Genomic DNA, 27,636 nt, shown 5'->3' on the forward strand with positions numbered 1-27,636 from the left:
CAAACGCATCGGACGGAGATGAAGCGGCACGTTGGGTAACCTCGCGGTCACGACTCGGGGCCGGGTGGTCATGGCTCGGGGTGGAGTTCAGTGGCGGTGACGTCGTTGGGTCGTCAATGTCACCCGGGTCGACACGGCCTGGGGGTCGGGTCGGGTCACGTGGGGCCGCGCCACACCGTGGGATCCTCTCCCAGGTTCCACCATTAAAGTTTTGCCTCAAGCGACCGCGTCTCGCCCCCCCCCCCCGCGTGTTTCCTGGACGCGCGTCTCACGCGAACCCGCGGGGCCCAGCGGAGAGGAGGGGGAATGAGGATGGATGTGCAGAGATGAGCAGAGATGAGGGATGTGGCGGAAGGTGGAGGGATGACGAGGCGTGAGAGGGGATGTGGAGGGAGCGATCGGCTTGTGTTACCCGCGGCACCCATTGCGTTCGCTGTCGCGTAGCCTCGCCCCAAGCTGATGCCGCTGTCTCCCTTCCTCCATCACTCATTTCCACACTCCCTCCCTCCCTCTCTCCCTCCCTCATGCAGTTGCCTCCAACACTCGCTCGCTCCCTCGCTCCGAATATCATCCCTCTATCACTCTCTCCCCCCCTCGATCACTCGCTTTCTCTCTCCCTCCCTACATCACCCCCTCCCTCCCTCTCTCCATCAATCGCTCTCCCCGTCGCTACCTCCCTCCCCGCTTGATGTGCCCCCCCTCCCCCCTCACCTCCCCGCTCGCCCGCACGGAGCTCCGCTCGGGGCCGCGTCGCCACTCCGCGCGCCCCGTGGCCGCGACCAGACGCGTCCCCCGAGAGGAGCGCGGGCGACGGTGCCGCCTCGGCCAGAGGGGGAGGGAGAGGGCGGCGAGGGTCCCCGTGTCTCCCCACGAGTCTCCACGTGTCTCCACGCGTCTCCCCGCGTCTCCCCGCGTCTCCACGAGTCTCCACGTGTCTCCCCGCGTCTGCCCGCGTCTGCCCGTGCCCTGCAAAAGTCTCCAAAAGTCTCCACGAGTCTCCAAGTCTTCCCGAGTCTCCTTGGCGAGTCTCCCTGCCAGGGTCTTCTTCACGCCGCTCCGCTCCCGGCGGGAGCGCGGTTCTCTCGCGGTTCTCTCCGCGGTTCCCTCCGCGATCCTCCACGGAGGGAAGCGAAAAGAGATCGGGGCGGGGCACGAAGCGTGCGCGAGACTTACAAAGACAAAGGTCCCCCGTATAGCCTTAACAGACTTTTGGGGGAAAGTGCCCAAACGTTTACATATAGACAAATACATACAAACAGAGATATAAAAACATATACACACATATATATATACACACATACACACAAACACTCAGCCGTTCACTCGCTACCTTACACACTTACACTCACAAACGCCCACTCACTCACCAACTCACACACTCACCAGCTCACACACGCATTCACCAACTCACCCATTCACCAACTCACCCACCAGCTCACCCACTCATCAGCTTACACACGCATTCACCAACTCACCAGCTCACTCACCAGCTCACCAACTCACCAGCTCACTCGCCAGCTCACCCACTCACCAGCTCACTTACCAGCTCACCCACTCACCAGCTCACTCACCAGCTCACCCACCAGCTCACTCACCAGCTCACCCACTCACCCACACAGCGAGCGACCCCAGGTTGAAGGCGACGCTCCTCTGGGCGACGGCTCGGAGCGTTGTCCCCTCCAGACAGGGGTCCCCAAACCCCGGGTCCCCTGAACCTCGCGGCACCCCGGCACCGCTAGGGACCCAAAAGGACCCCTAAACCACCACAGAGCTCGCCTACCCCGGAGCCGCAGCGGACATGGGCACCCAGGTGAGTGTCACACCGTGAGTGGCACCCTCGGGCGGGATGTGACACACACAGACGCACGTCAGAGTGATGTGACACTTCTCCGTTGTCTCTGATATGGGCTGGGTGTGTTGTGACACACTTGGGCTGGGTGTGACACCTTTGGACGGGACGTGACACCCATCAGTTGCAGTGACAAATGTTTGTGCAGTCTTGTGACATCCTGAGGAATGGACGTGACACCCGACACGGCGGCGTGGCACAAGTCGGCCGGATGTGACACTCGCCGTGTCTGTGATTTGTGATGGTGTTGCCAATGCTGTGACACTCGTCTTGTTGTGACGCTCTTAAGGCCGGGTGTGACACTGGGGGTGTGTTGTGACACCCACCAGGGGGGTGTCACAAGGGGGGAGTGTTGTGACACCCTGAGGAATGTGGTGACACTCGTTCCTGGAATGTGACAACCCATCGGTGTGGTGACCTGAGGAGTGGTGTGACACACATGGGGCACGGGGTGACACCGTGATGTGACACTGCTAAGGGGGGGGGGGGGGGGCGAGAAGCAAAGCCCACTCAGTCACCCGCTCACTCACCAACTCACTCACCAATTCACTCACCAATTCACTCACCAACTCACTCACCCAGTCACTCACACACGAGGGTGGACAACACCACGCCCAGCCGCATTTGAGACCGAGTCGACCTCGGGGAGGCCCAAGACCGGTTCAGATAATCGTCACTCACGTATTGGTGTGAGCAGCGCGCTAACTTCTACACTACCGCTCCCCACACCACCACACTGTGTTCAACTACCAGCACGACCACACTGTTCAACCACCACAACCACCACAACCACTATCAACACTGTGTTCAACCACGATACTGCAGGTTACAATAACCGTCACCCAGTCAGTCACCCACCCAGTCAGTCACCCACCCAGTCAGTCAGTCACCCAGTCACCCACCCAGTCAGTCAGTCACCCAGTCAGTCAGTCACCCACCACACTGCAGGTCTCCTCACTTCTCTCGCTGCGTCTTCCCTCCCACTGCTCCACTTTGGACAATGATGTTAATACTAATGATGATGACCTTGTGCGCGAGCACCTATTAAGGTTGTCACTGCACTCGAGGGGGTGGCTACACCACGCCTGGCCGAGTGCTGATGATGTTGACACACACAGTCGACCAAGGGGGAGGCCACCAGGAGCGATTCTAATATCCGGCCTCTTGCTACTGGTCGTGAGCGGGAATCGAACACGGGTGGCCGGGTTCGTAGCGCAACGCCGTAACCAGTGCACTACCGCTCCCCACGTACACACATACACGTACACACACAAACACACACAAACACACACTCATGCATGCATAATAACGCGTGCATTACCGCATCGAGTACAAATGTGATTGCCGAAGCGCATTCCAGTTTGCGTTACAATGGGTTAAATAGACCGATATATCACACTGTGCATGCGTGTCTGTGTGTCTGTGTGTCTGTGTGTGTCTGTGTATGTGTGTGTGTCTGCGGTGGCGAGCAGTGGCGCAGTGGTGAGCGCGTCGCGATACGATCCCAGTGACACGAGTTCGACTTCAGACTCAGCCTTGAAATTAGTAGCAGCTGGTTCGGTGTGTAAACATCAACACTGGGGAAACAAAGGCGGCCGGGAGCGGTGTTGTTCAACAAACACCCTCGTGCGCCGTGCCGGCCTTCATAGGCGCTCGCTAATAGCACTTGCCCCAACTGTGTGGGCTACACGGGGGCTCTTTGTCTGTGTAGATCAATGTATGTATTCATAATCGAGTTCAATATATCCAAAACGTGCCGGTGTAATAGCTCATCGGATTCCTCCAAGTGTCAATAAATATTCTGATTCCGTAACTGTGGCCCTGCTATGGAGTTGTGGGTCAGAGGCAGAGCGACTTAGAAGGGAACAGCGGCCGAGCAGCGCGCGGAGAGGAGGAGGAGCACGGGACGCAGCGTCCATCGGCGAGTCGCGGGGAGTGGCGGGGGCTGCGCGGTGCAAGTTGAGGACTCTAGAGGCGAGCGCGAGAGGCGAGCGCGTCAGAGTGTCCGGCCAAGGTTTGGCCCGGGCATGCAGGGCCGTCCATAGGTGGGGGACCCCTGGCAACCCCCACCACGTGCCCCCCCCCCCCCCCCGACATCTTCAAACTAAACCTGAAGGGTTACATCGGACACCGTAACGCCGAAGCACTCTCGCACACTCCCCGCTCCCCCCCGAAAGCGCGTCACTCGGCAGAGATGGAGCCATGGAATGAGCTCGCGTGCGGGAGCGAGACGGATCGTTAACGTCGCGAGTCCGTGAGAGACGGAGGCGGCTTGGGAGGAGCGCAGAAACCTTCAGCCAGCAGTAGAGAGATCATGGCGGGTGTGAGTGCGCAATGGGGAGCGGTGGCGCAATGGTTAGCGCACCGCGCTAAGAAACCCGAAAGCCGAGTTCAAATCCCGCTCACGACCAATAACTAGTGGTGAATATTTGAACCGGTCCTGGGCCTCAACTAGGTCGACTCAGCCTCAAATGAGTATCTGCTGTGATAAGTAAACGTCCCCACTAGGGAGACAAAGGCGACCGGGCGTGGTGTTGGCCACTCATCTCGTCGTGTGCCGTGCCGGCTTTCATTGGTGCTCGCTAACAAACACTTGCCTCAAACGGTCCGTCAAGGCTATACGGGGGCTCTTTGTCTTTGTGTGTGCGAGCGCAGGGTGCTGTCGCGTCGATGTGGGTGCGCGCGTTCGCCATCCTCGCGTGCACGCGCAGTCTCACGGGGGCGAGCACGTGGTGGTAAGGGGCACCCCCACACACACCCATACTCGCAATCGCACAAACTCACACTAATACACTCATAGACACTCATACGTACACAGACTGTTGGAGAAAGTGCTGTCAGCAAGCATCCATGAAGGCCGGAACGGCACACGAGGGGTGGGTGGCCAGCACCACGCCCGGCCGCCTTTGATTCCCGAGTAGCAAAGTTTTTTTTTTACACACCGCGCCACGTAAACATTTGAGTCTGAGTCGACCTAGAGGAGGCTCCGGACCGGTTCCGATAATCGTCACTGGTTACACACAAACTCATACACACACTCACACAATGGCCTACCGGAGTGTACAATCACGGAGTCTGTGTGTCTCTGAGTCTATGGCTCCTCTCTACGGGTCCTCTCTGTGGGTCTCTACGATCACCCCATCCTCTGAACGCACTCTCAAGTCTCGCTCGCTCACGGCCCCCACCCCACCTCGTGGATGGTGCAACGAGCGCAGGTCGCTGGCGCTGAGCCCCGTGCAGAGGCCCGAAGTGTACATCCTGGGCGCGCGGCCGCTGTGCGCGCAGCTGTCGGGGCTGTCCCCGGGCCAGCGCAAGCTGTGCCAGCTGTACCAGGACCACATGGTGCACATCGCCGAGGGAGCCCGCGCCGCGCTGCGCGAGTGCCAGCACCAGTTCCGAACGCGCAGGTGGAACTGCTCGGCGGTGGACGGCTCCAGCGGCGTCTTCGGCCGCCTCATGCACATCGGTGAGTCCACGGAGTTGCTACAACGAGGCAAGCGAGTTAGGGGCGCCACGGTGGCTAGGAGATGTTAACTACCTCGCCTGGTATACAGAAGGGCGTGGGTTCAATCCCAACCCTGACGCCTGCTGCTGTGTATTTAGGGTTTGCGTGTCTCTCTCCCCGTGGTCGCGTGGATTTTTCTCCGGGTCCTCCGGTTTTTCCCTTTGAGCTACGGAGCTCGGTAGGCCTTACCTGGTAAAATTAAATAAACATTTATTTTTTACCAGGTAATAGTTTAATAGTTTAACTAGTTTAATTAAGTTGACACGCCAACGACAATGACAACCACCAACCCCAACCGTGATAATCGCACCACCGATCAGCACAGTTGGCTACGTACGGTGCGAAGGAAGTTCAACATAGAGTAACATACATACGGATAATAATTTCTTTGATTTGATTGATTGTATTTGATTCGCGTGGGTAAGGAATATCCAGCCGGCAGCCGATTTACAAAAAATCACCCGCGGAGAAGTTTGGTGAGAGTACGGAGGAGGTGACAGCAGAGACTAAATCACGATATCGCAGGCAGCGAGTCGCGAACTCGGGCCACGCACCACTCGGCCAACACCCTCGGCAGGGCAGCGAGCGGGCGACGTCGACAGCGGAGCGCCCACTCGCGCAGAGGCCCCGAGCGCGGCGCGACGTCGAGAGTGGAACGGCGACCCGCGCCGAGTTCGCTGACGGTATACGGGAGATCTCACATCAAGGAAGGAATAAAACAAAGGCAGGGAAGGGAGCAGGGAGTTTAAGAATTAGGTGCTACTCACTAGCAGTACTTGCCCCTACACTCTGGTCAGGCTAGACGGGGGATCTTTGTCTCTGTGTTTGGTAAATGAAGAGTGCAGAGGAGTTATCACGTCTCCCCGTGTCTTCAACGATCTCTGCATTTCCCAAAATTTGTCAGTGTCCGACCCCATCAATCCACACCTCCCCGTTCCTCCCAACATAATCTCCCCACGTTTATCCACTTCCCCGATTAAGTCCACGTGTCTCCTGACACCATCTCCACATCTCCCCGTGTCTCTCCTCCCCCCGCCCCCAAGGCTCGCGTGAGACCGCCTTCATGTACGCCGTGTCGGCCGCGGGCGTGGTGCACGCGGTGTCGCGCGCGTGCCGCGAGGGCGACCTGGCCACGTGCGGCTGCAGCCGCGCCGCGCGGCCGCGCGCGCTGCAGCGCGACTGGCTGTGGGGCGGCTGCGGCGACAACACCGAGTACGGCTACCGCTTCGCCAAGGAGTTCGTGGACGCCAGGGAGCGCGAGCAGTCGCACCCCAGGGGCTCCGCGGGCCACGCGCGCGCGCTCATGAACATGCACAACAACGAGGCCGGGCGCAGGGTGAGATATGCTTGGAAGGGGACGGGAGGACATGGGATAAGGGGGGGATGTTGAACTTTATTCCCGTCCTACGGAGCCTACCGTGATAATCGGAGGTGCGGGGAAAGGACAACACACTGAAACACGAAAAAAGAAATGAGTTTTCAATCGAGACGATGTAAAATTGCATCGCTCCAGTGGCCTCCTCATATCGGAAGGGAGGGAATGTCGGAAGGGTAGGTAGGGGAGGGGGCGAATGGGGAATGTACATTATGACCGACGCATTCGTCGCCATCACCACCATCACCACCATCATCAATGATCCTTGTTGTCGCCATGATCACCGTCATTAAAATCCACGGTCATCGATACTATCAGGATCATCATCATATTGGTCGCTGTCATCAGTAGCATCGCGGCACGCATGACTACGCGCTTCGCGGTAAGTCAAAATTGTTCACTCGCCCAGTGCAAGCCGAGAGCCCAGGGAAGTGGGGGTACCCATGGGGACAGGGGCCGCGGGAGTCGAGAGTAGCAGGATGGGGGGGGGTGTGGAGGCCTCCATCCAGCAGTGGATCGGCACGTCCACGTTCATGAACTAGAGTGACACATTGTGCAGTAATTGCACGCTGTTTTTCACTTAGTACGCTGTCACATTACGACATCATCATCGCGGTGGCGGAGGAATTATGTAAATAAATATATATTTATCTATTTGAATCGCGTTGGCGGGTCTAACACGCACAGTTGTGGCGTGATGCAGCTCCCAGTTCCTCGGGCCACCGAGAAGGCTCCTGCCCGCTCCCAGCGCCCCAACCCCTCACCCAGCACCCCAACCTCTCACCCAGCACCCCAACCCCTCACCCAGCACCCCAACTCCTCACCCAGCACCCCAACTCCTCACCCCCACACCTAGACACGCGCTCCCCACTCTCCCTCGCTCCATGTGACGGCTCTCCCCCACCCCCTCCCCTCCCGCCCCCCACCCACGCCCCGCAGTGGGTGTACAACCAAGCCGAGGTGGCGTGCAAGTGTCACGGCGTGTCCGGGTCGTGCTCGCTCCGCACGTGCTGGCTGCAGCTCGCCGACTTCCGGGCGGTCGGCGAGCGGCTCAAGGACCGCTACGACGGCGCCACGGCCATGCGGCTGGGCCGGCGCGCCAGACTCGAGCTCCTCAACGGGCGCCTCAACCCGCCCACGGCCGACGACCTCGTGCACCTGGACGCGAGCCCCGACTTCTGCACGCGCAACGAGACGACGGGGTCGCTGGGCACGGTGGGGCGGGCGTGCAACAAGACCTCGGCGGGCATGGACGGCTGCGAGCTCATGTGCTGCGGCAGGGGCTACGACCAGTTCAAGAGCGCGCTCGTGGAGCGCTGCCACTGCAAGTTCCACTGGTGCTGCTACGTCAAGTGCAAGCGGTGCACGCACATGGTGGACCAGTTCATCTGCAAGTAGCCGCGCGCCTGCGCCTGCCGTTCTTTACCTCGCGAGCGCGTGGGCGCCGCCGTGCCTACGCGAGGTGACCGCGGGGGCGGAGAGCAAACAGTGGAGGTCGTCGTCGTCGACTGTCACACGAAGCGACGCTTGGCAGGAAACTTCGCGTGCAGCGTCAACCAACGAGAGCCCCACCCCACCCGACCGAGTCACGGCGCCTCGAGCCCAGCTTCTCACACGCGGCGTGGCCGCACGCCACAGGGACGACGGCAACCCCGGGAGAGAGGCGGGGGGGGGGGGGCTATGGAGCACTCTGAACCTCCCTCTCGGGCAGAAGAGAGCAGCAGCAGCGTCCACCAAGGCCGAGACGTCCACCAAGGCCGAGACGTCCACCGACGCCGAGACGTCTACCGAGGCCGAGACGTCCACCGAGGCCGCCCTCCCTCGTCACGTGATCGTTGACGCACCTCGCGCTCTCCGACAAGCGCCGCGTGTCCGGCGGTGGCCGCCACGGAACACGCCGCGAATTTGCCCAGGAGGGGGTGGGTGGGGGGGTGCCGGCCACGTACGAAATTAGAATACATTGGAATACCGCGCCTCTCCCGTGCAGTACACACGAGTTGAGCGTCACCCCATAGCGAAGGCGACGGCGCAGCCCTGCAAGTGCCCCCTCACGCCCCTGCCGCCAGAAGAGCCTACGCTTCAGGGAGGGTCCGCGGAGCTCCTTCCACACGAGCCAGACGTCGTGGACGAGGTGGTGGTACCCACACTCTACCCCACCACTCGCGACCTGCCGACTCATTCACTCTGCAGTGCAAATCTATGCCACTGCAAGTCCAGCGGCAGCGTCCCTGCGTCGAACCACTGCAGCAGTCGTGACGACGCTGCCAATTAGTGACGAGCCTGGAACGCCTCGGGGAGTCTCAGTGTTCGCTTTCGGGAGCGGACTGGCCAAGCTCCACTCGGACAGCTTGGCCGCGACTAGACGAGAGGGGGGGGGAGCAGACACTCGGCACCGCCTCCTCCTGGCCACGCGCCTACAACACCTGGCAAGCCCCTGCGTGGTCGGTCACCCATCCAAGTGCCGTACACCTACCAGGCTCAAAGCCTGCTTGGCTTGTGTGGTCCAATATGGTGGGGAGGGCTCGTTCCGGGTGGTTGTAAAACTCTGCGAGTAGATTGACTACAAGGGGAGAACGTTGGTGGACGGGTGTCGCCTGTGCAGCTTCTCGTGTAATCTGACAGCCGGGAGGCAGCGATGGCGAGGTGGCAGTGGCGGTGTCAGCGGCATTGCTCGTCGTCGTGACCTTCTGACCTTGAACTTGAGTGGCGCGCCAGCGACCACCAGGAGCTGCCTCTGAACGGGGGGGGGGGGGGGTCGGGCGAGGCCCCCTAGCCCCCCCCCAAAGAATCGCAAGTGCCGCCGGATGCCGAGATGAACACAGCCCCTCTCACGCACGCTCTTAAACAAATATATATTAATATATACACGATACAATGACAAACCCCCCCCCTATAGACTGTAGGAGGCAAGTGCTGTTAGCGAGCATCTATTAAGGCCTGCGCGGCGCACGAGGCGGTGGTAGTGGGCACAGCCCCACGCCCGGCCGCCTTTGTCTCCCCAGTGCTCACGTTTGCGCACCGCGCCAGGTGAGTTTTCACTCCTGGCACACTCTAGGTCAGAGAGTAGAGTTCGACTCGCAATTGAGAAGTTGTGAGTTGAATTCTCGGTCCGGGTACCGACTCAGCCCCAACCTCCCACTTAGGGATAATAAAACGCCTCCCACTTGGCGGAGTGCAGGCATGAATGGTGGCGGGGGGGTCAACAGCAATTGCCCCGTCGAATAATTTGACCCCGTCGGAGGAATGTGGATTTTACCCACAATGACGACTTACGAAAGCAAGTGGAGAGAGGGGGGGGGGCAGCATGGACTTTAACTCAGTGTTGCACCGAGTCGCGTCTGTTACAAACAAAGTGCTTGGTATTAAGGGCAATTATAGGGCAATTGTGGCACACAAAGGTCGCCTGCAGTATCCACTGGGAAGTTGTCGCGCCGCGTGATAGAGTTGTATGGACCGAACTTCGTCACTTTACGCCACCGCCTCACACAGTTGCTCTTAGCAAACGCGTCGCCGCCGGGTGAGATTGCGTGCGATAGTTGCCCCCCTCGTGTATCGTAACCTTGACGACAATAGCACTGTCAAGACGGCTCAAGTATTATGTAGTGTGTAACCATAATAACAGTCCGACGCCGTGTCGGGCATAGAGGCCGCGTCACCACTCGTCACCACGCTGGCCAGGTCGGGTTCGTGAAATTGGAGCCGCACTGGAGCGGTTGAGTGATCACTCGCCACTGGTATTGGCCGTGGCCAGGAATCTGACTCTGGTCTGCAGGTTCATAGCGCAGTGCGCCAAACACTGCACCACCACTCGCTGCCATACGTATACAGAATACACTCCGCCACGCGGGAGCTTTGAAGCACTGTTAAGATAAATAGCACACGTGTTGAACCGATGTTGTCCTATGCTCCTGTGGCCCTGCTGCAGTGGCAGAAGTGACTGCGGCATGTCAGTTGACGTGTGCGCTCGTAACGACGTTGGGTCGACGTTGGGGCGGTCAGATATTTATGCCAAGGTCGAGACAGTCGCAGACCACCAGTTCGCTACATGGTCGTGGCGAGTGATGTGAACGCCGAAAACTTGAGATTTGAAATCAACTCGAGACCCCCGACAGCTGTCATGCCCGACGTTACGGGACATATGTCACCCCCCCCCCCCCCGAGTCCTGCTCGACTTGAGACTCCCACAGTCGCCGAGTCATGAATTTGATGACTTCAGGACTCGACTTGGACTTGCATACAATGACTTTGTCCCACCTCTGAGGTGTGGACTCGAGTCATGTGACTTGGACTCGAGTCAGACTCGAGTCATGAATTTGATGACTTCAGACTCGACTTGGACTTGCATAACAATGACTTTGTCCCACCTCTGCTACTACTACTACTACCCACGGCACCGCGCCTTCAGAGCCATTCCAAATGTTAAGCTTAACCCCCACGATTTCGGAGCTCGTGACCAATATTTTTATAAAATAAAGATGATCTCTATAAAGCCCGTGCTGGTGCCAGTGTTGATATCATCCCGTGGCGGTCATCACGCCGCCGAGACGTCGACGGCTCCGTGCACGAGCCCACTTCACTGGAGAGTCCGCGGGCGCCAAAGGAGGACTCACGCCCGAGGGAGCGTCCACCGGGGAGGTGGAGCCATGAAATGCTGGACCCCTCCTGGAGAGATTTTTTCGGAACGTATATGGTGTCGTCATCATAATGAACCAAGCAGCCAGGGTCTATCGACTACTGGATGAAGACCTCCCCAAGCCGCCGCCACCACAACATCTAACGATCCTGTGACGTGGTCATCCACCCGGTGCATGCACACAAGCGGCAGCCATCGCCCCATCTCCTCCGTGTCTACACTCTCCTCGGATGCATAGCAGTCTTTGGCTGCCACTCCCCTATTGACATCGGCCACTACTCACCTGATGTTCACAGCGCCTGTCAATCCTTTTTCACCTCGGATAAACGGTCAATTTCGTTTACCGAAATCGATAATTACTGCAATTGTGTTTCAAACACTGCAATAACGTCAACATCACCAATCATCCTATAGTGGTTTCTATAAAGTAATATAGTTGTTTTAATACGCATTATATGATTTAAACGATTATTTAAAAGCGCGTCGATGCACGAATCGCGAGCTTATGAAATATCAAGAATCGATTCCTCATCGCCAGGCGCGGTTGGGCGCCGGGTCCCACCGGGTGCCGCTGTCCGCGGTGCTGAAGTCTGCGGTGACGTCACCCTCGCTGCTGGATTCACGGGGGGGGGGGGGATCACAGACCCCCCCCCCCCCCCGCGTACTTGGTTGTTAGCACGTGGTGCATGTAGCGCCCTCCCGTGGCTGGAGGGGGGGGGGGTCACGTACACCCCCCCCCCCGCTCCCCCGCATGACATAGACACTGTACACGTTGAAGAACACCCGGCACACCACACCCAGTATGTCCCTAGCTATGGCCGTGGTTAATAGGTCACGTGACACATTCCAGTACAGGTACTCTTCTACTTACGAACGGGTCAGGTTCCAGAGGTCTGTTCGTAAGTCGATTTGTTCCTGTCGATTCCAAACGTGTTGTACGGCATGTACACTAAACACGGGGGTGGGGGAGGGGGGGTAGCTTTCAAAGTTGTATATAATCTCCTGTAGATGTAGATGCCACTGGTTTTTCATATTCTGCAGATACAGATGCCACCACCACAAGTTGGAATTATCATTGAAGTTGACATTAATTATAATGTCAACTTGCTGCCTCGCTGCAGCAGTGTTTGCTCGCTGTCCGAGAGGAGAGGGGACGAGTCAAGAGGGGCGAGCGGAAGACCGCAGCAGCAGCAGCAGCTCGGCGCTACCAACAATTGCCCAAGCTCTGGTGGTCCTCTATATATGAAGGTGTTATCGGCACAGCAATGAGTGTTTACATAGGGGAAGAAACCGTAGCACCTGGAGAAAGCCCACACGTGCGAAGGGGCATACAATATCGAGACAACATGTGGAGCTGAGTCCACACGCGGCTGGTACCGCCTTCCCCTGGCGAGCCAGGGTCCGGCACCTCCAGGACGCCCACGAGAAGGGGGTAAACCACGACTCGCGCGCGGTCCTCCACCAGCCCTCGCTGCTGCTGCTGCCTCCAAAGTGCAGGATTACAGGAAGCCACGTGGGTAGGCACCACCGCCCCGATTATCCACGCCCCCCCCACCACTCCACGCTCCCCCCTCCCCCACTCCAGTCCCTCCACGCACCCCTCCCCACTCCACGCCCCCCCCCCTCCACGCCCCCCCCCCTCCACGGCCCCCCCACTCCAGTCCCTCCACGCTCCCCCCCCTCCACGCCCCCCCCCCCTCCACGCCCCCCCCCCCTCCACGGCCCCCCCACTCCAGTCCCTCCACCCAGCCCCTCCACGCCCCCCCTCCACGCCCCCCCCCCACCCAACCGCGCGAGGCGACAGACCACGGCTCGAGCCATACCGACATACATCTCGCCAGCCAGCAGCAACGCCTCTCGCCCATTTTCCAGCGAGGGACGAGCGCCAACCAGTGGCGTAGTGACGACATTACCAGTGACGTAGTGACATTCCCAGTGGCGTAGTGACATTCCCAGTGGCGTAGTGACGACATTCCCAGTGACGTAGTGACATTCCAGTGACGTAGTGACGACATTACCAGTGACGTAGTGACATTCCCAGTGGCGTAGTGACATTCCCAGTGGCGTAGTGACGACATTACCAGTGACGTAGTGACATTCCCAGTGGCGTAGTGACGACATTACCAGTGGCGTAGTGACATTACCAGTGATGTAGTGACGACATTCCCAGTGGCGTAGTGACATTACCAGTGACGTAGTGACGACATTCCCAGTGGCGTAGTGACATTACCAGTGACGTAGTGACATTCCCAGTGGCGTAGTGACGACATTACCAGTGGCGTAGTGACATTACCAGTGATGTAGTGACGACATTCCCAGTGGCGTAGTGCCGACATTTCCAGTGGCGTAGTGACATTACCAGTGATGTAGTGACGACATTACCAGTGACGTAGTGACGACATTCCCAGTGGCGTAGTGACATTACCAGTGACGTAGTGACGACATTCCCAGTGGCGTAGTGACATTACCAGTGACGTAGTGACGACATTCCCAGTGGCGTAGTGACAGTAGGGTGTGACCGACATCCTAGGACGTAGTGACGACATTCCCAGTGACGTAGTGACGACATTCCCAGTGGCGTAGTAACGACATTACCAGTGACGTAGTAACGACACTACCAGTGACATAGTAACTACATAACCAGTCACGTAGTAACATTACCAGTGACGTAGTAACGACGTTATCAGTGACGTAAGGACGACATTACCAGCTCTGGGGGAGCGGCAATCGGTCAGCCGGGGCCCCCAGACAGACAGCAGGCGGTGTTTGATTCATCTCCTACGGTCGCACCGAGGATTTCTATCTCGCAGCTGCTCTTGCCTCAATCAATGTTCGGTCTCGAACACTGTTATGCTGTCGAAGCGCTCCGACTTCGCAAAATGCAGCCACTACAGCTCCGTAGTTACCCCCCACCCCCGCCCCTTTGCAATATAAACCTCTATAATGGATGGTTTTGGTCGCGAAAGCCGACGTCTTAAAGCCTACGTGTTAAATGAAAGAAATATCCCAGAGTTCCATGTGAAAGCATTTTCATGAAGATAAAAGTAAACCGCGTTTGAAATGAGTGTTTGTTCTCGCACACTCTTGTTGAGAACACCTCGTGGTGTTTGTCAAGGCGGCCCCAACTCGTAGCTTTGGCCACCGGGGGAGGCAAGCCCCCCCCCCTGCCCGCCCCTCGGGACGCGACTGCCGCCAACCGCAACCCTCGGAGCGTCGTCGTCGTCGTCGCATCCCACGACCGCCTCTTGCCCGCAGCGACACCACCTCGAGGACGACGTCTGTGGCGCACCGCGAGGTCCTCGTACCGGGGACAGCATATCCGTAGCGGGGACAGCATCCTCGTACCGGGGACAGCATCCCCGTAGCGGGGACAGCATCCTCGTACCGGGGACAGCATCCTCGTAGCGGGGACAGGATCCCCGTAGCGGGGACAGCATCCCCGTAGCGGGGACAGCATCTCCGTACCGGGGACAGCATCCCCGTAGCGGATTCGGAAGTCGAATGCAAGGATCTCAAGACAGCACGTGACCTCTCCTGCCAGTGTCAAAGAATAACAATAGGTTTTACCCTTTATGGGTTTACCCTTTATCTGTTTTATTGCCAGAAAGGGTAAGGGGCCGTCCATAAATGACGCCACGCGATTTTTGACGATTTTTTATCCCCCCCCCCCCCCCATCGTCACACGGCGTCACAAAAATCAGACCCCCCCTCAAATATGACGTCACAAAGCTTTGCCCCCCCCCCAAAAAAAAAAACGTGCTTCAAATCGCTTTAAACTATTGTCATTGTAGTGCGTGTTTAATGTGGCGCTGCACTCTGATGTTGTAGGAGAAAACATTTATTAAAAAGTCTATTTAATTAAGTAGAACGTGTTGTTTACGTTTATTTAAAGTTGCGCATTTTGATGTGACGTCACATTTATCAAACCCCCCTCCTCATTACACATCGTCACAAATGTCTGACCCCCCCCCCAGGTGCGTGACGTCATTTATGGACGCCCCCTAAAACCTATTCTTATACGCTGATACTGGCAGGAAAGGTCCCATGTTGTAGCTATAAATGCCCTGATAGTGCATTGTCTCTGTGCTGTCCGCCTTTTGGCGTTCTCTGTTCCAACACTTTGAGTCTCGGGTCTACAGAAGGCTGTCTGTGATGGAAACCAATCAGTTTTAAAAGACAATGCATTTATAATATATGACCAGACCATGTTTTTGTTTGCATGTTCACCACAAGTACGTGTGGTTAATGCAGACAGGATTCCTTGCTAAAGGTTTCTGTTTGGAGTTTGACCATCTTCACGCCGCCAGTTGTATTGCCAGGAAGCCGATTCTTAGATACATCGCGAGACGCTGTCGACTCCAGGCATTTAGAGTCGCCGCACCAACGAACCCTCCTCGCAGGCTGCTCAGCCTCCTCGCCTCGCACGACAAAGCCGAGGACGCCGCCCTTCAACCAGAACTCCTCCTCGAACTGCCCCACGAATCCGTGCCACCCGTCATCGCGGGGCTCGACATTCCCCGCGGCCGACGCACGCGGGGCGAGCGAGCCACTTCCTTCCCCCTCGCCACTTGCCCCGCGAGCTCGGGGGGGTGTGGGGGGGTGTGGGGGGTGTGGGAGGGGGGAGGGCGCATGGCCGTAGCATTAATCCGCGCGCAGCCGGTGGTGCGGTGTCATGTGGTGCAAGACGCGGGTCGAGCGATGTCAGCACACTCACTCCTCTTGCCCAGCCACTTGCTGCCGTCGCCTTCCTCGCCCGGGGAGCCCGTGGTCCGTCTCCTCCCCCAGCTCGTGGTTTGTCTCCCCCAGCCCGTGGTCTGTCTCCCAGCGCCCCCGTCGGGGTCCTAATTGGCGGCGCGTGATGAGTTGAGAGCGCGCGCGGGCACAGGTGACGTGTCAACGAATAGCCGCGTTAATGAATCCCGCCCCCTCCTAACCCCCCCCCCGCTCCCTCCCTCTCCCCCAGCCCTCGGAGATTGTATTGTCTGGCTTCCTCCCACACCGAGTCTATTGAATTGGTATTTTGGTCAGTGACGTGCCGCTGTGTACACGATTGGCATTACTATTGTTCTCATTACAGATGTCAGTGGATCGCACAAATATTGTGAATCTCCCTTCCCGTCGGCGTCGAGGAGGTGACGTGTAGCCGGTGTGAGCTCACCTGCGTTTTAATCGCACGTACAATTGTGCACTCTGCAGTATATGCGAACCGAATACACCAATTTGTATAAGCTCGGGGTAGCCAGGTGCGTTGTTAGTATAATTATGATGAAGCAATGGGGGTGAGGGGTTGCACCCAGAGCGCCACGTGCACGGTAGCGTACGGAGCGCGCCTGCAATGCATTCTGGGGCTGACTCCTTACTGAGAAATTCAGCTGCGCTGTTGTGACGCGGTTGACGTTCCTCGTAGCGATTGCCGATACGCAACTGACCACCAGCTTCATCAGGCGACAGCCAGATTTACGGAGAAATCCTCCTGTTTCGTAGATGTGATGACGTCATTTGTGAGCCCTTCACGTGCGAAGTCGGGGGGGGGGGGGGTTAATGAATGCATCTAATGGGCATCCCCTGCCGGCTGGGTTAATCATATGGTAGTTATCAACGTCCATCAAGGATGTACATTATGCATGCACATTGTTCTTGTACCTCCTGTCGTTTACGTGCTGTACAATGACAAGACCTGTTGTCCTTTCAGCTCACGATACGCGCAATCGAGTCGCCCGTCTCCCAATCAATGTTTCAATTTGCCTGCATTGGGGTCAACGGACGCCTCCAGCCACTGGAGGCCACATTCACCACCGTTTTTTTCCAAAAATAATCTATAAAACGAGGTTTGATTATAATTATGGATGCTCTACCTATATAACCTCTTACCACGGCATCTCTCCCACTTCAGCAAAAAAAAATTATTGCTGTGGGTTTCCCACCTGATGATGATTGCTTGTGTTGCGATCGAAACGTCGTGATTTAATTTATTTTATACCTCCGTGACTTTACCGAAAGAACCAAAGAGTATTCAACGTAATGTTGCAACACGCGCACGTGTTTATCCTCGGCCATTGCACGAAACATCGCCATCTATGGTAAAATCTTGAACTGGCTGAAAACAACACAGAGAGAGGCAGGATCCTCTTGACAAAGAGTCATTGGACTCGGTGTGGCTCTGCTGGATACATACGCAACGTATGTCAACAGTACTTTTATTTTTTGCATTTTTGTACAACGTTTTTATTATTTCTCATCGTAGTTTACTCGTCGTAGTTTACCTAGCCATAGTGTATAATGTATTTAATCATCGATTATAATTCGTGTCATCACATTTATTCTCGGAGGTCGCCTTGGAGGTGGCTAAAGTAGTCGCCGAAGAAGAAGGCAGGGAGTTGAAGTCCACCAAATATCGCCCCCCCCTCTCCCCAGCCGTAGTGAAAGAGCGGACGTGACGAGCCGCCCATCCCCGAGATCCCCTCGGTGCACCCTGGCTCCAATATAAAGGGAGACGCTCGAGGAGTTGACGAAACAAGCAACGGAGCCGCGACTGTGCGGATTTTGGGTCTCACAACGCACGAGACGGCTCACTGGGTCATCGCTAAATCGACAGCAAGCCAGGATGCGCTACACGGAGACGGTCAGAGTGATGATGGTGATGGTGGTGCCGCTGCTGCTCTTGGGTGAGTCTTAATCAGCATTGTCTACAATGCATCATCATCAACGACATCGGATATCAAAATAACTAGTTCGATCATCATCTCTTAATTTTTATATTTTCATCATCATCCTTAGAAGGAATCATCGCGGTCATCAAAGATCATGATCGTCAACGTCGATACATTACCATAATCGCAGTCAACACGGGGACTGTCTTCTTTGTTGCCTGACGAATCACAGACACGCACACGAATTCTAGATGTGTTGCGCCCGAAATTTCGTGATTTAATTTAGTTGTTTTCACTTTTTTATTTTTATTTTATTACTATTTTCACCGACGTGACTTTACCGAAAGCACCAAAGAGTACGCACACGAATCTTTAACAGATTTGGCGACAAATTTTGTTGGTGGTAACCTCACTTGAGACCCACGGTGGCGTGGCCAGCACCACGCCCAGTCGCATGCGCCTCGGTGCCAGGTCCACTCGTGCGAGACCCAGGACAGCTTCGGAATCACTCGCTCCTGATGTTAGCCGTGGCCGCGAATATACTTCAGGATTTGTAGCGCGAGTTACTCAACCGTTGCGCCACCGCCCCTCAACACAAAGACAAATGTCACCCGTATAGCCTTAACATACTGTTAGGGGGAGTGCTGTTAGCGAGTAGCACCTACGAAGGCCGGCACGGCACACGAGGGGGTGTGGTGGCCAGCACCAGGCCCGTCCGCCTTTGTCTCCCCCAGTGGCGATGTTTCTACACCGCACCAGGTACTCGTTTAAATGCTGAGTCGACCTACGGCAGACCAAGGACCGGTTCAGACATTCGTCACCGATGTTGGCCGTGAGCGGGAATGGAACTCGGCTCGCCGGGTTCGTAGCGCAGCTTGGCGCTAACCACTGCGCCACCGCCCACCCACTCCGCCCCCTCCTGGCGTTGCGCCCTCTCGCGTCTCGCATCTAAACTAAACATGATTTAAACTAAATGTAGTTTTATTTTACTAAGTAAGGCCCCACCGAGCCATAAAGCTCTTCTTGTCCATGAGCGACCTGGTTATCACAAATGATAGCTCAACGAAGTCGCTTATGGTCACGTGGTATAGCAGCCGCATACTCCAAAGGCGTGACGTTGTTTCTAAATGTGGAGAGAAAACCCGGAGAACCCCTCGACAATTACACGCGGGCACGGGGAGAGAGACACGCAAACTCGAAATATGCAGGCGTCAGTGTCGTCGGGATGTAACCCACGACCTCTTGTGTATCAGGCGAGGTAGTTAACATATCACAAAAGTGGACATTGGTGATGACGTCACGGCGCTGGGTTTTATCGATTGTTCAACCACATCCTGTCCGGAGGACGGCTTGAATCAACAATTTGTGGGAATCACTGCACGACTATAAAACAAAAACTGCATTCTTAGGATGCCGATCGGAATATGCGGAGAGGAAACGGCCCTCAATGTGCAGTACTGTACACTGCTGTGCGGTAGTGTGATGTTGATGGGTGCAGTATAACTTATTGAACACTCTAGTGCAGAGTGGTGCTTGATTATGCATGCGGATGATCTGGCGATGGCTGCTCGCTGAGAAGGATCTGGAGACGCTACTGCTGGAACGTGCAACTGACGTTCCTTAGGCAACCGTTGGGCACGCTTCGCTACGTACGGTGCGAAAGAAGTTCAACATACATACATACATGGGGCCTTACCACGATCCCTACAAAAACAAGGCACTTGCCTGGGTGTTTTATGTCATAAAATGCTCCCCTACCTCAACGCCTCAAAAGTGATGGGGCACTTGTGGAGAAGTGGAGAACTTCGCGCACGTGGGCAGTGCGATGTTTGAAACATTCAGACTGGCCTGCCTACGATCCATCCTGGGTTTAATCAGACGGGATTGTGTGAGGAACTCACAGATCCTTGAAAGGTCTGGACACAGTGCCATCAGTGAACTCCTTCAGAAAGTGAGGCTGCATTGGCTGGGTCATGTAGCCCAGCCACCGCATGCCAAAGCAGCTTTTTCCGTTTGGCCGGATAAAGGGGGCTAAACGGGCACGACACGGGCGAGAGAAGAGATGGAATGATGTGGTACACAAGTATGTGGAGCTGTTTGCACGTCCCAATGACTGGTACCACCAATGTCAAGATCGCCCTCCGTGGAGGATGTTCGTAAAGGACGCTGCTGGGGGCAGAGAAGCGACGCTCACAACAACGAGCGGAGCACCGGGCGGATAAAACGCAGATAGTTGACAGAGTGGGGAGCACAGCTGGTGCATCTGCCAGTAATCTCAGTCAAGCCATGGCACCTGCTGGGTCTGTTCCGTGACCTCCTGCCCGCGGGCCTTCGACACTTCACGTGGCGTCAAAATGCACTTAGCCTGGCACAAGCGGGACACCTCGTGGCGGTGACAGTTCGGCGGAGTCTGTGGGGGGAGCACGGGGAGGCAACGCCCCTCCCAAACTGCACACCTTTATTTATTTACAGTACTTTACAATTAAGATTACAAATACATTAATTAATTTATAAACTTACGTGCACCCGCGAGTCCTAATGTGAGGGACACAGCGAACCCCCCTCCCCTCCCCCCGACAAAGAAGTGAAACTCCGCCTGTGGTGGTGGTGGTTGTTGCTGTTGTTGGCCCATGCGGCATGAACCGAAACAATCGCGCAGTGAGTGCCCTCGTTCTGTGTGTGGCCGTGTGGCCAGACACCGTGTGGCCAGACACCGTGAGGCCTGGCCGGGCGTCACACGTGCCCACTAACAGCATTTGCATCAACAGTCTGTTAAGAGCTATACGGGAGATCTTTGTACGAGCGAGAGTGTGTGCGTGCGTGTGTGCTAGGTCGACTCAGCCTTAAATAAGTACCTGGCGTGATTTGTAAACATCAGCACAGGGGAGACAAAGGCGGCCATGTGTGTTGCGAACTTCTTTCGCACTGTATGGAGCCAACCGTGCGAATCGGAGGTGCCAACGCCTTCGTTGGGTGCTCGCTAACAGCCGAACCGGTGTAGGTACTCGACACTGCGTCCTCATCGATGTTGGCTGAGCGCGAATCGAGCTCTGGAAGTGCATTGGGCGACCCGCTCCACTCCCGCTCACCACATGGAGACAGACACACGATCATAGACCTGCGCAATATGTCCCCTATAGTCTTAACAGACTTTGGGCAAGCGCTGTTTGTGAGTAGCACCTATGAAGGCCTCGGTTGCGGTGTGACCAGCACCACGTCCGACCGTCTTTGTCTTCCCAGCGTTGCTGTTTCCATGATTGGGGAAAGCTCAATCCTGGTTGAGATATCCGCCACTGATGCTATAGCCCTGGCCGGAAATCGAAATCGGTTCGCCGGGTTCGTCGCGCCATGTGTGCTAACCACTGTGCCACCGCTCCCCCACGTACGCAGTCTGCAGAGTGGGGGGGGGGGGGCGTGGGGGGGGGCGAGGTGGGGTTGGCTCGGGAAGGGCGGGGAGGATGGGAGCGCCCTTCCTCGCCTGCACTGATTGTTTACTCAGATGCAGCGGTGGTCTGCCCCCCCCACCCCATCGACCCCCCACCCCACCTACCTCCCGCCACGCAGCCCTAGAGAGGAATCGAGAGTCCTTGATGTTTATCGTCTCTATCTGCAGTGATCAGAGTGGAAAATGTGACCACTCGGTGAGCCGACGCGTGGCGGAGGCTCGAGGGCCGTCATCGCGAGTCACGGTGATCTCCGTGCCGAGTGCTGTAGAGTCATTATCCAGTGGTCGTAGTGATGATGATGTTGATAGTGAAGAAAGAAGAAGGGGTGATTCAGGTAATTGCAGCGAGTTTCCATGAGTCGCCTAACTCGGGCGGAGTCGTGGTTGCTCTTCTCCGTGCAGGAAATCATCATCATCAGCCACATAATCATCATCAGCCTCATCATTATCAACATGTACTGGAGTTGAGTCACCTCTGCACGACGTTGGAGTCCACTCTGATACATCCCTGAGATTGCTTCCCAGCGTCCCCTTTCCTGTTTGCCAGGGGACCCTAACCCCTCCCGACCCCTCCCGCCGTCATATCACTGGGGAAACACAAGGACAGGAGAGTGTGAGGCTGTAACGCTCTCGCGTGTTGCGTTTGTCAATTAAAATGCCCCACGCCGACACGCGCGGCGTGGGGTGTGCGCCATCGCCATTATCGTGACACGAGAAGCATCGAAATCGTCCACGAGTGAACATCATCAACATCATCATCATCAACAGCAGCAGCATCGTCGGTCAAGAAGCGCCATCATCATCATAATACAAATGCAATATTCTAATGCGCATCCTGGTTTACGGACATAAATGAGAGTGACTGTTCTGCGCGGAGCCAAAGCTCGCTGTGGCTAGAAAGTCCGTACGAAAGAGGTGGCCTTGAAGAGATAGACGGGCCTGGAGGAAAGAGGTGGCCTTTAAGAGGTGGCCTCCCACCCCTACCCCTCTTCATCCCTCCCTCTTGCCATCTCTCCCTCCCTCCCTTTCTCCATCCCGCCTTATATCCCTCCAACCATCTGTTCCACTCTCCCTTCCCTCCCCTCTGCTCCCCCGTCCCCTCCGTCTCTGCCTCTCCCTCCATCTTCCAGCGGCCCTATCACGTGTTTCACGCTTGAATCTGAACAAAAAAGTTATATTATTCCAAGTGCAAAATAAAAGCGTTTGCAATCAGTTCCCATTTATTTTAGACCACCCCAAGAAGCATTAACCCTTATCCCGGGCCCCCCCCCCCCCCCCCCCCACCGGCCCCCGACCACAATTGATATTTCTCCATCGCCTGTGAGCAGCAGCCATCCCCGCGACGAACGTGTCTGAGGCACTGAGAGTGGGGATACCCCAAGGGTCCTCGTCACTGCGTCTTCACCTCATTAGCGGTCCCCCCTCTCCCCCACCCCCCCCCCCCCCCCCCATTAAGCTGCGCGCTGGAGCCTCGCGGAAGACACCGCCATGCCAGGCCGCACCGAGCCCCCCGCGACCACGAAAGCCACGGGTTCCCTCACGAGTCCCACGTCCTCGACCGCGACCCCTGAAGGTGCAAACGTGTGCACCACCACAGCACACCCGCCACATTCCAGTCGAGCTGTCTCCACGTCAACCATGGCTCGAGTCCATCAGCCTCGGGCACCATGGTGGCAAGATGTTAACTACTTCGCCTGGTACACAGGAGGTCGTGGGTTCGATCCCGACCCTGACGCCTTTTGTATATTTGGAGTTTCCGTGTCTCTCTCTCCCTGTTGTCACGTGGATTTTTCTCCGTGTCCTTCGGTTTTTACCCTCCACATTTAGAATCAATGTCACGCGTTTAGAGTTTTGGCTGCTGTACATTTGCCATTGATAATCCACTTCGTTGAGCTATCATTTGTGGCCAGGTCGCTTCTGAAAAATAAATACATAGCTCAGTGGACCTTAACTTGTAATAATTAATATAGTTTTAGCAATTCAACCCAAAAAAACCTCTATTATGGAAAATAGTTCAAACTATCTCCAAATAATTACAAGTTAAGGCCCACTGAGGATTTTTTTTATATATATTAAATTTATTTACGCGATCTAACCCAAAAAAACCCTCTATTATGGATATTGGTCGCGAAAGCCTCCTACGTGTTAAACTCTTTTAGCTATCTGCCTTCCAGATCGAAACATTTCCAGCAAGCGTTTTGTTTGAGCGAGACAACTCTGGACTGGTTTCGACCGTCTGGGTCTCATTGGCAGAGAATTCAGGCTCGTTGAGCAATCGCAAGAGGAGGTTTGCACTCCAGGTAGACCACGCGACCCCGTCCAACGAGAGAATAAAGGCACACCGTGCAGTACTACCCCGGAATGTCTCGCTCAGTCTCAGGGCCCTTTTCACGGGTAGCTGAAACCGGGATCCGAACCCAGGTCTTTGACACATGGCCACGACGAACCTAGCCGAGCCACCGCGTCTCCACGTATCGGGTGCGTACTGAGGCTATGTTCTTGCCCGGCTGTGTGCGTTCCGTCTCCAGGTGTACCCTCGGCGATCTCAACCTCGGTTATCGTGGTGGCGACGACCAGGAATCCAGCTTCTCCGATGTCGGGAGTTCCGATGTCGGCAGCTCCGACGAACGATGTGAACTCCTTCAGCCCCGCTAATCTGATGCCGTCAGAAACCAAGACCACTGTGACATCAAACTCATCATTGCCATCATCATTTTCATCATCGTCATTTATACCATCGTTGCAACCTTCATCATCACCATCAACTCATGTCACATCTGTGCTAAATCCAGGAGTCACTGAAACCATCTCGCCACCATCATCATCACCACCACCACCATCAATATCACCAGCAGCAGCATCAGTCCACAGGAAGGACACCCAAGACCCAAAGGTGAGAGAGACCACGTGGTTATTCAATCTCACGTGGCACCAGAGTGAGTGCTGACAATGTTTTACTCTTCTATTTTATTTCCACTCGTTTCCTCAGGGAATCCTCACCGAGTCTCAAGACTGTTTTTCAGGAGGGTCCTGCCCAGGTTTTAGCAGTGGGGGTGAGGAGAGGGGGGGCGATGTTACTGCTGCTGTGTAACCACAATTGAGTAATTTGCAGTAATTACCCAGCATTGAGATGTTTGGCCACTACCAATTCAGCAACGTGTGTGGGTTTAGCTTCGGGAGAAAACCCACGTGGGACCCAGGGGAAGAGAACACAAACTCCACACAGAGGGGCGTCCGAGTCTGGATCGAGGACTGAAACGTCGAATCACAATGATCACCCTCATCCCTTTGCCGAACCACTGCTGGATGAAGGCTACCCCACGCCGTGTCGGCATTGGGTAGCCTTAATCAGTCGCCACTGACGCTAGCCGTGGCCGGGAAATTTATTTCGGGACGCCGGGTTCGTGGCCGAGTGCGTTGCTAACCGCTGCGCCACCGCTCCACACACACACGTAGCCCGTGTACCCACGGGGGAGGAAGCCGCCTCCGTTGCACTCGTATGGCGCCCGCGCTGTTATTGTTGGGGTCGAGGGAAGTTGTGGGGGGGGGGGGGGGGGAGCCCTCCCGGCCCTACCCCCTCCCAGGGTCCCTGGACCACTGAGCTCCTTGGTTCGTGTGTGCGAGGGGGAAGTGGGGGGTCTGCAAGGAAGGGGGCGGGGTGCGTTCCTAAAGTGAACGTGCACAATGCAGGAGTGACGGGGGGGAGCGGGCGAGAGGGTAGGGGGGCAGCCCAGCCCCCCCCCCGCCCTCTCCTTCACCTTGAACCGGGGTTCAGGGAGGTGAGAGGAGCAGGGAGGTGGTGAGAGGTCCAAGTGAGAGAAGACAGAGAGGGGCGTGCAGCGTGGTGAGGTTCGAGAGGTCACGGTCCAATGCGGGAGAAGCAATGGGTAGGTGAGGGGATGGACTTTGGGGGGTGAGGAGAGTGCGGCGAGGGTGGGGTGCACGGGAGGGGGGGGGGAGCACGTGGCACCGCTTGGTAATCATGGATAACGGTCCCGCATGCAGCCTCAAACTGTCGGGGCAAGTGCTGTTAGCGACCACCTATGAAGGCTGGCACGGCACACAAGGGTATGGATGGGCAGTATGATGCCCGGCCGCCTTTGTCTACCGGATGCTGAGGTTTATGCACGGCATCAGGCAATCGTTTAAGGCTGAGTCGACTCAGGGGAAGCCCAGGACAGGACCGCTTCAGATCATCACTCGCCCGCCGATGTTTAGGGAGCGTGGCCGGGAATGGAACTCGGGTGGCACAGCTGGCGGCGTGGTTGTGTTGGGTGCCGCACAGGAAAGAGTTCTGGAGGCGTCCACGGCAGGGAACACAAACACCGCAGCCAGCGGCACCCGTGCAGGTGAGGCCCTCCCCGCCTGGAACAGCAGGAAGATGATGCCAGTGATGACGATGACGACGATGTGGCTCACGATGATTGTCTGTGGCTCCATTTGATGAGAAAAAGTTGGACATGACAGCTTTCATAATTACGGTTTGTTTTTGGGCGAGATCGCGTCAGTATGAATGTGTCGTAACCCACCACCACCCGACGAGATACTACTAACTTCAGCCCACCGGTGTGTTGGAGAGCAAATACACCACAATTTGAATACTGTGCCGTTTCGATTGTAATTACATCAACCAGCATCATCGGGCGATTTACGAATTGTGACGTTTTGTTTACGTGACGAACATTACTGGTCGGCTGGGTTGGGCGGTGGCAGGTTACGACACATTTATACTTACGCGATCTCACCCAAAAAACCTTTATTATATTGCTTGCGAAAGCCGACGTGTCTTTAACATAAACAGCTTGATGATTGTGCTAAAAGATTTGCTGATGCTGCTACTGATATTACTGATGGTGATGATGACGATAATGAAGATGGTGATGTGGGAGATGGTGCTGCTGATGTGTCTCAAGGATCGACATCGTGGCACCCGAAGGCGCTCCCCCAGGAACCCAGCATTGGAGGCAAACTCAGACCACGTGACTCCTCTCAGTGGCAAGGACAGCAAACCACGGTACCGTCCCCTGCTCCGATACCGGTCACGTCCCCTATTCCAGTCTCATTCTTGATAGACATCCCATCCCTCGACACCGGTCCCCACCCCTATACCAGTCCCATTCCCCTATCCCAATCCCATGGCTCTGCAATCATTTTCAAATGACATAAACAAAAGCCTCACGTAATATGGGATGTAGAAGTTAAAGGATCGTACGGTGCGAAAGAAAAAAATCTGGCAATATAAACGCCTGGTCATGCCTCCCGATGATCCCCGTGACACCCCCTCCACGCTCTCCCCCAGACCACGGCGCCCCCGCCGGCGTCCGCGCCGTTGTCCCCCACGACGGTCGTCTGGGGGATCCTGGGCGTGGTGGCCGTGGTGGGCGTGATCGTCCTGATCGTCGCCTACCTCAAGCGGCCGCGCTACTGCTACCCCTCCTCCTCGAGGGACCACGACCTGGAGGCGATCCCCAAGAACGGCTGCCCCGACAGCCCGGGCCGGGGAAGGGGCCGCCGCGGGCCTCCTCCGCGGGTCGCGTTGAACGGCTCGGGGGGCCAGCAGAGCGGCCACGCTTACGACGAGGAGGACACCACCTTGTGAGCCCCCCACCCAGCCCTGCAACCGGTCGAGACTGGGACCACCGGTGTCACGACGATCCACGTGTGTGTTGGGGGAGGGGTGGGGGGGGGGCACGCTTGCCCTGCCATTCAGGGTCGGGGGGGGGGGGACATGGGAAGGGGGCGGTGTCAGTGTCTAGGGTGGCAGAGCGCGAAACCGTGGGGGGGGGTTCAACGATGAGCGGTAATTGAATCTTTGCGTCATTTTATTCCATTTATAATTCGTCACTGACATCTAAATATCTAAATTGCACGACCCAGGGCATCACGAGATGTGGCGGCCAATGAGTCGTGACTCGACGAAACGTCACTCCAGCAAGGCGTTATTTGAATGTATTTTGTTGATCTCGGCATAACGGGTCCACGTGGCGTAAGCAAGGGGGCCCCGTCAGGAGAGGATAGAGTTAGGCTAATGGAAAGAGTTGGGGTTACGGTAGAGTTGGGGTCGGGGTAGAGTTAGGGTTAGGGTTGGGGTCAAGATCAGATGAGCGGTACTCCACACAGCTGCGCTTCCGATCGCTGGCCACACCTGTGATGCCGTACGGGCGCTACGAGCGAGTAGC

At 56.4% G+C, this 27,636-nt stretch overlaps 2 protein-coding genes across 3 annotated transcripts; both read left to right on the forward strand.

Annotated features, from left to right (window-relative positions):
- Positions 1–373: 373 nt before the first annotated feature.
- Positions 374–10,915, forward strand: LOC133349357 (protein Wnt-5b-like). Of its 2 annotated transcripts, none has more exons than XM_061562714.1 (5): positions 374–1,810; positions 4,505–4,584; positions 5,065–5,315; positions 6,398–6,690; positions 7,669–10,915. In XM_061562714.1, the coding sequence occupies exons 1-5, from the start codon at positions 1,799–1,801 to the stop codon at positions 8,125–8,127; spliced, it is 1,095 nt and encodes a 364-aa protein (XP_061418698.1). In that variant the 5' UTR covers positions 374–1,798; the 3' UTR covers positions 8,128–10,915. The 2 variants fall into 2 exon arrangements, with proteins under 2 accessions (XP_061418698.1, XP_061418699.1); XM_061562715.1 differs by lacking the exon at positions 374–1,810 and adding an exon at positions 1,858–3,894.
- A 6,921-nt stretch (positions 10,916–17,836) lies between these two features.
- Positions 17,837–27,134, forward strand: LOC133349363 (mucin-2-like). Its single transcript, XM_061562727.1, has 6 exons — positions 17,837–18,027; positions 22,914–23,030; positions 23,986–24,350; positions 25,743–25,806; positions 26,371–26,471; positions 26,757–27,134. The coding sequence occupies exons 1-6, from the start codon at positions 17,967–17,969 to the stop codon at positions 27,054–27,056; spliced, it is 1,008 nt and encodes a 335-aa protein (XP_061418711.1). The 5' UTR covers positions 17,837–17,966; the 3' UTR covers positions 27,057–27,134.
- Positions 27,135–27,636: the final 502 nt, after the last annotated feature.

This window comes from Lethenteron reissneri, chromosome 30 (assembly GCF_015708825.2).
Source record: "Lethenteron reissneri isolate LAM-NWPU_2019-01 chromosome 30, ASM1570882v1, whole genome shotgun sequence".
NCBI lineage: Eukaryota > Metazoa > Chordata > Hyperoartia > Petromyzontiformes > Petromyzontidae > Lethenteron > Lethenteron reissneri.

Coding starts and splice junctions, on each gene's coding strand:
- LOC133349363 (XM_061562727.1), top strand. CDS start 17,967: ATGCGCTACACGGAGACGGTCAGAGTGATGATGGTGATGGTGGTGCCG. Junction 24,351..25,742: donor AGGACACCCAAGACCCAAAG/GTGAGAGAGACC, acceptor GGTGCCGCACAG/GAAAGAGTTCTGGAGGCGTC. Junction 26,472..26,756: donor GGCAAGGACAGCAAACCACG/GTACCGTCCCCT, acceptor GCTCTCCCCCAG/ACCACGGCGCCCCCGCCGGC.
- LOC133349357 (XM_061562714.1), top strand. Junction 4,585..5,064: donor ACGGGGGCGAGCACGTGGTG/GTAAGGGGCACC, acceptor CAACGAGCGCAG/GTCGCTGGCGCTGAGCCCCG. Junction 6,691..7,668: donor ACAACGAGGCCGGGCGCAGG/GTGAGATATGCT, acceptor CACGCCCCGCAG/TGGGTGTACAACCAAGCCGA.